We start from the raw sequence: 12298 nt of genomic DNA, 5'->3' as shown, positions 1-12298 counted from the left end.
ACAGGCCAAGTGCCAAAGTCCAGTGGCATGCCATATTTGAATGTCCCCCTTTCTGAATTTATTGTTACTTGTGTAAAGCAAGTATGTTAATAGAAATGTTTGTTTTCTGTTATGGAGGTAATACAGTAATGAAAGAAGTAAAAAAAATGGTTCCATGATAAAAAAATGCTTGACATGATCTCAGAAAATATTAATGTAACAACTCTGTCAAAACTTCATTTGTGAGATCAAATCTGGCCTTCTCTCTCTCTCTCTCTCTCTCTCTCTCTCTCTCTCTCTCTCTCTCTCTCTCTCTCTCTCTATTTGGAAAACCAAACTGAGGGGTTATTATCAAACTATTTGGAAAACTGTTTATGTATTCTATTATAGGCTACTTAAAAAAACCACCTTAACTTGAATGTCATGAATAGACACTTCTACTGTATGAGTCAGTTGCTGAGGACACCAGATGAAAGGAGAAAGACAATAGAAAATGGTATAGAGAGGTTCTGTTAAGTCAGAACAGTATACCATTTCCCAAACCAGAACATCTATTGTTTTTTGCCAATTCAATTACTTTTTTTAAAAACCGAACGACCCAAGTTCAAAACTTGCTCCTGCCATTTATTTTTACTTTTTTTCTTCACAGCATTATGAACTGTGCATCTGGCCTTTGAAATGATTGTTCTCTTACCGTATTCTTGACAGTTGTCATACTACACATGTTACACAATGTGAGTCATGCGGTAACAATATGTTACCGTCGCAAGTAAATATGATGAACAATGAGAGTAAATCAGATACCAAATCGACGTCTAGCACAAATGAAAACAAATAAATAGGTTTGAAAAATGTTACAACAAAGGAATTCAAGAGTAAACTTCCAGAATGGAACATAACTTCAAAAACATATGTTTTGACAGAGCACAGAGAACTGTGAGAGAGAACTGTTGCGTTCACTTGTTGCAGCTTATGTGACAAACTTAAGTTTTCATGATTTACTTGGGAGTGATCACATTCACATTCATACAAACACTTCGGCCAAGGAGGAATATCTCACTCCCTCACCAGGCATGCACTGTATACGATTCCTATCATATGACACACATACTGTTACTAATACCATGTATGACACATGAGACGTGTTTTTTGGTGGAGGATTTGGCAGACTTGACACCATGTCATAAAACATTTGTGGTTCCCATTCAAAAGCCATTCTTACTGGCTGCTAATAAAGTAGTGGTGCAGAATGAGCTGTCATTGTATGTCCCTACCTTACATATTGTTGCAAACAAATGTTACACTACAACACAGACAAATTTGAACACAGTGAAGAAGAAAAAAAGGGGGGGGGGGGGGAATTTGCATGAGAGAATGTGCAAAACCGAGCGAAGTAGCACACAGTGGCTAGCACACTGGACCCACATTCGAGAAGACGACGGTTCAATCCCGCTGCCGGTCACCCTGATTTAGGTTTTCCATGATTTCCCTAAATTGCTCCAGGTAAATGCTGGGATGGTTCCTTTGAAAGGGCCGGCTGACAACCTTCCCTGTCCTTCCTTAATCCGATGAGACTGATAACCTTGCTGTCTGGTCTCCTATCCCAAACAACCCAACCCCTACATGCAAAATGGATGAAACACTAATAAAACTATCATTTGTTAAAGAATTAGTGTCATTTTTCTACTGTTTCAAGAAAAAAAATTACATGGTGTGGTTAACTGGGATATCAAGCTACTAGTTTAGTGCCCCCCCCCCCCCCCCCATGAACCATGGACCTTGCCGTTGGTGGGGAGGCTTGCGTGTCTCAGCGATACAGATGGCCGTACCGTAGGTGCAACCACAACGGAGGGGTATCTGTTGAGAGGCCAGACAAACGTGTGGTTCCTGAAGAGGGGCAGCAGCCTTTTCAGTAGTTGCAGGGGCAACAGTCTGGATGATTGACTGATCTGGCCTTGCAACATTAACCAAAACGGCGTTGCTGTGCTGGTACTGCGAACGGCTGAAAGCAAGGGGAAACTACAGCCGTAATTTTTCCCGAGGACATGCAGCTTTACTGTATGATTAAATGATGATGGCATCCTCTTGGGTAAAATATTCCGGAGGTAAAATAGTCCCCCATTCGGATCTCCGGGCGGGGACTACTCAGGAGGATGTCGTTATCAGGAGAAAGAAAACTGGCGTTCTACGGATCGGAGCGTGGAATGTCAGATCCCTTAATCGGGCAGGTAGGTTAGAAAATTTAAAAAGGGAAATGGATAGGTTAAAGTTAGATATAGTGGGAATTAGTGAAGTTCGGTGGCAGGAGGAACAAGACTTCTGGTCAGGTGATTACAGGGTTATAAACACAAAATCAAATAGGGGTAATGCAGGAGTAGGTTTAATAATGAATAGGAAAATAGGAATGCGGGTAAGCTACTACAAACAGCATAGTGAACGCATTATTGTGGCCAAGATAGATACGAAGCCCACACCTACTACAGTAGTACAAGTTTATATGCCAACTAGCTCTGCAGATGACGAAGAAATTGAAGAAATGTACGATGAAATAAAAGAAATTATTCAGATAGTGAAGGGAGACGAAAATTTAATAGTAATGGGTGACTGGAATTCGAGTGTAGGAAAAGGGAGAGAAGGAAACATAGTAGGTGAATATGGATTGGGGCTAAGAAATGAAAGAGGAAGCCGCCTAGTAGAATTTTGTACAGAGCACAACTTAGTCATAGGTAACACTTGGTTTAAGAATCATGAAAGAAGGTTGTATACGTGGAAGAACCCTGGAGATACTAAAAGGTATCAGATAGATTATATAATGGTAAGACAGAGATTTAGGAACCAGGTTTTAATTTGTCAGACATTTCCAGGGGCAGATGTGGACTCTGACCACAATCTATTGGTTATGACCTGTAGATTAAAACTGAAGAAACTGCAAAAAGGTGGGAATTTAAGGAGATGGGACCTGGATAAACTGAAAGAACCAGAGGTTGTACAGAGTTTCAGGGAGAGCATAAGGGAACAATTGACAGGAATAGGGGAAAGAAATACAGTAGAAGAAGAATGGGTAGCTCTGAGGGATGAAGTAGTGATGGCAGCAGAGGATAAAGTAGGTAAAAAGACAAGGGCTGCTAGAAATCCTTGGGTAACAGAAGAAATATTGAATTTAATTGATGAAAGGAGAAAATATAAAAATGCAGTAAATTAAGCAGGCAAAAAGGAATACAAACGTCTCAAAAATGAGATCGAGAGGAAGTGCAAAACGGCTAAACAGGGATGGCTAGAGGATAAATGTAAGGATGTAGAGGCTTATCTCACTAGGGGTAAGATAGATACTGCCTACAGGAAAATTAAAGAGACCTTTGGAGAGAAGAGAACCACGTGTATGAATATCAAGAGCTCAGATGGCAACCCAGTTCTAAGCAAAGAAGGGAAGGCAGAAAGGTGGAAGGAGTATATAGAAGGTTTATACAAGGGTGATGTACTTGAGGACAATATTATGGAAATGGAAGAGGATGTAGATGAAGACGAAATGGGTGATACGATATTGCGTGAAGAGTTTGACAGAGCACTGAAAGACCTGAGTCGGAACAAGGCTCCCGGAGTAGACAACATTCCATTAGAACTACTGACGGCCTTGGGAGAGCCAGTCATGACAAAACTCTACCAGCTGGTGAGCAAGATGTATGATACAGGCCAAATACCCTCAGACTTCAAGAAGAATATAATAATTCCAATCCCAAAGAAAGCAGGTGCTGACAGATGTGAAAATTACCGAACTATCAGTTTAATAAGTCACAGCTGCAAAATACTAACGCGAATTCTTTACAGACGAATGGAAAAACTGGTAGATGCGGACCTCGGGGAGGATCAGTTTGGATTCCGTCGAAATGTTGGAACACGTGAGGCAATACTGACCCTACGACTTATCTTAGAAGAAAGATTAAGAAAAGGCAAACCTACGTTTCTAGCATTTGTAGACTTAGAGAAAGCTTTTGACAATGTTGACTGGAATACTCTTTTTCAAATTCTAAAGGTGGCAGGGGTAAAATACAGGGAGCGAAAGGCTATTTACAATTTGTACAGAAACCAGATGGCAGTCATAAGAGTCGAGGGGCATGAAAGGGAAGCAGTGGTTGGGAAAGGAGTGAGACAGGGTTGTAGCCTCTCACCGATGTTATTCAATCTGTATATTGAGCAAGCAGTAAAGGAAACAAAAGAAAAATTTGGAGTAGGTATTAAAATTCATGGAGAAGAAATAAAATCTTTGAGGTTCGCCGATGACATTGTAATTCTGTCAGAGACGGCAAAGGACTTGGAAGAGCAGTTGAACGGAATGGACAGTGTCTTGAAAGGAGGATATAAGATGAACATCAACAAAAGCAAAACGAGGATAATGGAATGTAGTCCAATTAAATCGGGTGATGCTGAGGGAATTAGATTAGGAAATGAGACACTTAAAGTAGTAAAGGAGTTTTGCTATTTAGGAAGTAAAATAACTGATGATGGTCGAAGTAGAGAGGATATAAAATGTAGACTGGCAATGGCAAGGAAAGCGTTTCTGAAGAAGAGAAATTTGTTAACATCGAATATAGATTTAAGTGTCAGGAAGTCATTTCTGAAAATATTTGTTTGGAGTGTAGCCATGTATGGAAGTGAAACATGGACGATAACTAGTTTGGACAAGAAGAGAATAGAAGCTTTCGAAATGTGGTGCTACAGAAGAATACTGAAGATAAGGTGGATAGATCACGTAAGTAATGAGGAGGTATTGAATAGGATTGGGGAGAAGAGAAGTTTGTGGCACAACTTGACTAGAAGAAGGGATCGGTTGGTAGGACATGTTTTGAGGCATCAAGGGATCACAAATTTAGCATTGGAGGGCAGTGTGGAGGGTAAAAATCGTAGAGGGAGACCGAGAGATGAGTACACTAAGCAGATTCAGAAGGATGTAGGTTGTAGTAGGTACTGGGAGATGAAGAAGCTTGCACAGGATAGAGTAGCATGGAGAGCTGCATCAAACCAGTCTCAGGACTGAAGACCACAACAACAACAGTTTAGTGCCCATTGGGCCTCAAAATTTCTTTGTAACAGAGAAAGATCTATGAAAGTGCTTCATATTCCCTGTTCCTCCTACGAGATACATGTAGATAACTGTTTTTCAACTGTTCATTGTAAGTTGTGAAACGTCTACCCCGTAAGTAAACACTGGAACAACAGCCTTCTGCGAGGTACACATGCACTTCAGTTCACAATGCAAAAAGTGGTATTTTTTTATTCAGTATTTTATTTCAGGCAGGTGTATTGCTGAGATTCTTTGGAAAGATGCACAGCAATGAAATTGTTACACTGAAACACTAAGAAGAGAAATTTAAAAACAAATGGTATTTTAAGCTTTGGTATCTTTCTCCTGTACAACAGTGATCGTCAAAGCACTGTCCTGGAAATTCTTAACCCTCTGTAACTTTCAAATGAGAGTTTTTTGAGAATCGTCCTAACAGCTTTGATCTGTCTCCCAAGAATTACACCAGTTCACCAAGCTGGAAAGAAAGAATTTTACCATTGACTGTTAAGGTCATTGGTGGCGGAGTTCTATCATGAAACTTTGCAAGTGCTGTCTACTTTTTGATGTCATGTACTATGTTGGGAAGCAGCTCAAATGTTTTAAATTTAATTTGTATACAGCAGAAAATTGTTGCATTTGCCTACATTTTCTTCACAACCAAATGTAAGTTACTTTTTGGAGTATAGTAGTACAATGTGAAAATTTTTTCCAAGGGAGTATTACTTACGTACAACTAAGCTGCTGAAGTGATGGGACATTTTGAAAGATCTTATGAAGCTATAAAACCAAGACATTACAAATTTTAAGGAATATTTTATGTGAAAAGTATGCGAATTTTCACTTGCCAGGAACATGTTTAATTTTTAACTATAGATGAGTAAAGTATCTCCGTTGCCTTTCACACTGAAAAGAAAATGTCCTAGATGCCAGTTCTTGCATTAACTGTTAAATAAACAAGAGTCAGTTAAAGTGGTCCAACATACTTTAGCTGTATTTTATCCATTATAAATGTTACTCAAAGTCTGGGACTGTAAAAAAATGATTTTTTTGTTACATTTTCTGCTGCCAGACAATTTTTCTTTGTTTTGTGCACCATGCATTCAGGAAAAATTAGCTTCTGGAAAATGCTCTTGATAACAGAATTAGTTCATGAAACCTGTACGGCACAAATTTAAGAAAAATTTTGACTGGCAGCAGAAAATATTTTGTAATGGACAAGACCAACTTAATTCACGTGGCTGTTTTTGTGACTTTGCGCCTTTCATAGAAAAATTTGTTTTATCAGTTTAAAGAGAGGAATTTCTGAACGAAGTTAAGCACCCTGGTCAACATCACACTTCTGACTGAAGAAGAGAGAGCAGTTGTCAAGTTTCTCAGCAGAACCCATGAAGGTCTATTCACTGCAAAAGCGGAGAACTTGCATTCCCCAAAGAGATGTCTGGTACAAATCATAGGTTTGTAGATATTCTGTAAAATATCCATAATTTATATCATGTTTTCATCATTCAAAAATAAGATAATATCCAGTGATAGTTTTTTGACACATCTTGCATAATCTTTAAGGGTTGTTCTCTAAGGAATTTCAGTAAAGAGATGAAATTAAGCCCAAGATATTCAATTTTTTTGTCACACTTTTAGACTGTGTGCAAATGCATGTGTTTCATAAGTAAAATTTAATGCATCCATGGCTCATCCCTGTGAGTTCTATGCTTTTCACAAAACTGCAACAAGAACTCTTTTGCCCTCTAGGTAAATTTGTAATGAAATTCCTGCAGCTTGTTTACTTCATTAATGCAAGTTCTCACAAATCCTCAAAATGCAAAAAAGGAAGGCTCCTTGGTTTTGCTCATACACCTAAAAATAGTAGCAATTAATTTTATTCTGGAAACAGCACAACAAAATCAAGATACACAAAGTAATAAATAATTAGATGAGATATACAAAAGCATTTATTACATTTTTATTTATTTAACTGGGGTAAATTCAACGTATTCTACAGTGTGCAAAGAAGAGCCAAAGAAAGGAAGAAAGAAAACAATCATACAAGGAGAGGCCTAATTTTATTTTTAGGAAAATAGCTCATGGTTTCATAAATCTCTGAGAGCAGCAAAAACAGCAGATACACCAAACAGACACTGCTGTCTTTGTAGAGATAGATCTTGAATAATGCACAGAAAATTGTCCTTCACAGGTACTTTAGTTCTATAAAATTAAACATCACTTCTTAAAAATGAACTTCATATGGCTCCTCCTTGTGTCTTCTGCGTCATTTTACTCCACAACGGGCATAGGAAATATCACATAACATATATAACATATCACAATCACTGAAAACGGAACATACAGACACTTAAAAATATTGTGCATGCTATCTCTGAAGACACGTGGTGTCAACAGTTTCAGTCACACAGCACAGTCCAAATACTTTTTAATGTTCGACACAACGGAAATACATCTTAAAGCAACACAACTGATCTCTGCAAGCAACAACTGGATGCAGCCGATAATACTTCTGGGAACGCAGAAGTTCATTTTCAACCCGGAAAAATACCTAGAGGCAACCACCACTCACAGTAAACAATCATGCATCTGATGCCCAACTTTGCATAATTAACACAGATGGTAATGTTCATCTGGCACAGTTATCAAAGAGAGGCTACGGTATGGTGGTGCCTTATGTGAAATCAGGGCCAAGAACTAATGCAGTCACAGCTTCATGACATAAATAGATCAGGATACTACCGCCTATCGTATGGCGGCTAATGTACTGATTGGTACAGGCTAAAGAAAGGGAAGAATCTCAGTACAAATAGTGCACCTATTTGACGTCAGTTATGTGGTCAGGCTTATCACCTCGCTGATAACGCTCCCACATCTTCTGGAACAGTTTTTCCATACCCTGAGCATACTGTAAGCAGTCAAACAATGGACTCTCAGTTCGTGCTCGCCATACTTTAGCACGAGTGGCTTTCAAGCTGGAAAAAAAGGAAACAAATAATGTAACTTCTCATGGAAAATGGAAATAGCATACAATATACTATATATAAAAAAGTGAAAAAGGGGGGGGGGGGGGGGTGCAAAGAGAGCAACACACAGAAAAAGATTAAATTATCCAACATTTCTTTACTATCCGTCCTTATCCTCCAGCTACTTTTTAAGTAAATTGAAAGGTTGTTTCGCAAGTTGGCATATACACTATGTGATCAGAAGTATCTGAACACCCCCAGAAACAGAAATTTTCCATATTAGGTGCATTGTGCTGCCACTTACTGCCAGGAACTCCGTATCAGTAACCTCAGTAATCATTTGACATTGTGAAAGCAGAATGGGGTGCTCCGTAGAACTCAAGGACTTCGCACATGGTCAGGTGACTGGGTGTTATTTGTGTCATACGCCTCTATGCAAAATTTCCACACTCCTGAACACCCCTAGGTCCACTGTTTCCGATGTGCTCGTGAAGTGGAAACGTGAAGGGACACATACAGCACAGAAGTGTACAGGCCAACATCGTCTATTTACTGACAGAGACCACTAACAGTTGAAGAGGTTCGTAATTTATTACTAGGCAGACCTCCATCCAAACCATCACACAGGAATTCCAAATTGTATCAGGATCCACTACAAGTACTACGACAGTTAGGCAGGAGGTGAGGAAACTTTGATTTCATGGTCGAGCGGCACCTCATTAGCCACACATCACACCGGTAAATGCCCAACGACGCCCTGCTTTGTGTGATGAGCGGAACGCTGAACGACTGAACAGTGTAAAAACGTTGTATGGAGTGACGGATCCTGGTAAACAATGTAGCAATTCGACGGCAGGGTGTTGGTATGGCAGTGGTGCTATGGTGTGGTCGTGTTTTTCATAGAGAGGGCTTGCACCCCTTGTTGTTTTGCAAGGCACTATCACAGCACAGGCCTAAATTGATGTTTTAAGCACCTTCTTGTTTCCCACTGTTGAAGAGCTATTTGGAGATGGCAATTTCATCTTTCAACACGATCGAACACCACCTTCATAATGCACGGCCTTTGGCGGAGTCGTTACACAGCAGTAACACCCCTGTAATGTACTGGCTTGCACAGAGTCCTGACCTGAATCCTACAGAACACATTTGGGATGTTTTGGAGCACTGACTTCATGCCAGGCCTCACTGACCAATGTAGATACGTCTCCTCAGTGCAGCAATCTGTGAAGAATAGGATGCGATTCTCCAAGAAACTTTCCAGCATCTGATTGAATGTATGGCTATAAAAGTGGAAGCTGTCATCAAGGCTAAGGGCGGGCTAACACTATATTGAATTCCAGCATTACCTATGGAGGGCACCACGAACTTTCATTTTCAGCCAGGTGTCTGGATGCTTTTGATCACATAGGGTATGTAACAATTTTGTCTGTTATAGTGTTATCCTAATTGAATCAACATGAATTCTCTCTTAAAAGACCTATAACACACACACACACACACACACACACACACACACACACACACACACACACACACACCTGCCATAGACATGTTATCACCCCAAACCTCATCTCAAGAATATTAATTTACTTACTATTCTCTATCTGTACCAAGACGAACAGCTATGTCCTGGTATTCTTGGCGTGTGCTTGCCACAAGCTCTGGACATCCTAATGTAGCCAACTGAGATGCAGCTACTCTTGAAGCCAGCGTTTCACCTGCGTACACACACACACATCTTAATATGCATCCAAAAAGTGGGGTGGGAGTAAAAAAAAATAAAAAATATGCAGTAACAACAACAAATGGAAGCTTCAGTTTTTGCCATTTCTGCCATTCTATTTTACTCTAAAGAAACGGCCTAGACCAAGGCAACAAATTGCTTACTGGACAGTGACTTGTTCTTGCATATAACTGCTGGTGGCTTAGGTTTTAGGGGCATTTGTGTTTTGTAACTATTACATCTCTGACTGGATTGAGGACACACCATGTTATCTTGGATGGAGAATCAATGGGAGAACTAAGCGACTTGAGCTTTGCCCCAGTGTGTTAGGACTCTTACTACTCATGTTGCATATGAATGACCTGGCAGACAAAAGAATTGTTGCAGATGATGCAGTTATCAGTCCATGCACAAAACTGCCCAGTACCAATACAATCCAAAAAGCTGCATGTGAAAATGCAGTTTTGCAGGGGTCGTATCTCACATTCTACTGACCACAGAGATAAAGGTCACACGTCTTGGCTGGCTCTTGGCCTAGTGAGCCATCGCACACTTATCTAAAAAAGCCATCCTACAGTCAAAATCTGAACATTAAGCACTTCCCCCTTCCATGGCAAATGAGCAAATCGGCCGGTTCTGTTGCTTTAATTGTGGTTTAGGGCGGACTTCAGGTGTCTTATAAAAGCGCCATTTGCTCATGGTAGGTTCTGGAGAAAACCCCAAAAACACATGCTTTTCGCATACAAGAACTACGAACTGTGGGTATGGCCACTTCTGTAATTTCTATTCACAGCAAATCGTCGAAGTTTTTACCACATGTTCTTAAGATAACGAGCTTGATGAAAGTAGTCGGCATACTTCTACGCGTAATATCAGGTATGAGGCATCAAAGTAGTGACATGTGGCGAGGTTTCTAACATCATCGCGAAGGTTCTGAGGTCACTAAATTATGTTTTAGCCAGCTTTTTTTTTTCACTGACAAAACTATGCATAATGGGCACTTCCTGGCTACACAAATACACCCAATGTGGTACTGTAGTGACAAAAAACTGTTTAAAGAGTCTTAACTGAAAAGAACTTTAAATGCTTGTTAAAAATTAAGTAAAACTGGAAAGACTGCAAATTCAGTAAACTATTTCTACTATTTTTACTCTTTTAAGATACAAATCAATTGCCGCCAGGCCATTTCAATGCACTGTGATCGATGAGCAAAGTATCTGGAAAAATTTTACAGCAAACGTTTTCCTGCGAGCCTATATTATGCATATTTATTTGCTGTTTGTATGTGTTAAAGTATATAAACAATCTCTGAAAACTTTACTGACCTACAGAATTCGATTGAGGTTGGAACGTAGGTATACAGGCTGGCACACTTTGGACTGAAATGTTGAGCTCGAGGATGTAAGGGGAAAAATTAGTTGCCTGTCGTGCTCTGCAATGTTTTTGTCTAAGATTTGACCTTGTTGCTACTACATGAAGATTATTTCAACATGAAATTGACATCAAATATTTCTACAACAGACTGTGTCCAGAACAATTATTGTCAATTGCTCTGTGAACAAGAAGCTGATATGGATCATCGAGGGACTGAACGATTTGGGGCAGTTCCAACCATTGTTTACAGATACTTAGTGAGTATGTTGAAATGTAGTATTTATGTCACTGTGAAGTATAGTGCTGTGTTCAATAAAAGTTATTTGGACTGCCATACTATATAAATAACTTTCTGAAGTTCCCTCATATGTGCATTATAAAATCAGCAGTAACCACCAGATGGAACAACAGTAAGTAGCTTAATATCCTTATTACCAACTTTTCTTTTTTAAAGGTACTATGTTCATTACTTCAATGGGTGTAGTTGTTTTGTTAAAGTGACTGCTACAAAGTGCCAAAAGCAGAAGCAAGCATCAATAACTTTTCAGACCACCACTGAAAGTACTATGAATACCAATGGATGTGGTACAGTGACAAAGGTTGTGTAGCCCTGAAGACATGTTGTGCCCATTTTGAGGTAGGGCACAGTATAAGATTTGAACCCAAATAACTATGTACTAGTTCATATACCCTTCAACTCACTCTGTGGCTTGAACCACGATGTACCATGTTCAGTGCTGCATTCTGGAGTTATTTGACACACACTATCAGTTAAATATCTATGCTATTTCCAGGGATAGCTTTATGCACATACAGATGAACGACCTTATACACCACACAGTAACAGATTTACAATTATTATTATTATTATTATTATTATTATTATTATTTCTTTCTTATCTCAGACGTTATGTCTGGTCTAAAGTACAAAGTGCGGACCTTGATCAAGCGTGACTTCCTTTTAACTGTACAGTATGCGTTATATTGCATTTAGGAACTTCCGGGTAATTGAACATGTATCAATAATTACATATTGTGTGGTAGGACTCCTGTAGTCGATAGTATAATTGGTATAATGTCAACTTTATCCTGATGCCACATATCCTTGATTTCCTCAGCCAGTTGGATGTATTTCATTTTTTTTCTCCTGTTTTCTTTTGGATATTTGTTGTATTGGGTATGGATATTTCGATTAGT

At 39.3% G+C, this 12298-nt stretch overlaps 1 protein-coding gene across 5 annotated transcripts in view; it reads right to left on the bottom strand.

The window, feature by feature from the left end:
- Window positions 1-6897: 6897 nt before the first annotated feature.
- LOC126365766 (UDP-N-acetylglucosamine--peptide N-acetylglucosaminyltransferase 110 kDa subunit) overlaps window positions 6898-12298 on the bottom strand; it is a 572676-nt gene continuing 567275 nt past the window's right edge. For all 5 annotated transcript variants that reach the window (XM_050008284.1, XM_050008324.1, XM_050008293.1 and 2 more), the window contains 2 exons: window positions 9599-9722; window positions 6898-8013 (listed from right to left, as the gene is read on the bottom strand). In XM_050008284.1, the coding sequence (XP_049864241.1) occupies window positions 7857-8013; window positions 9599-9722 (281 nt within the window). In that variant the 3' untranslated portion in view covers window positions 6898-7856. The remainder of the gene's footprint in view (window positions 8014-9598; window positions 9723-12298) is intronic.

Source organism: Schistocerca gregaria, chromosome 1 (genome assembly GCF_023897955.1).
Source record: "Schistocerca gregaria isolate iqSchGreg1 chromosome 1, iqSchGreg1.2, whole genome shotgun sequence".
In the NCBI taxonomy this organism is placed as follows: Eukaryota; Metazoa; Arthropoda; class Insecta; order Orthoptera; family Acrididae; genus Schistocerca; species Schistocerca gregaria.
The sequence above is the reverse complement of the archived record's forward strand: the minus strand, read 5'-3'. Positions and strand labels throughout refer to the sequence as shown.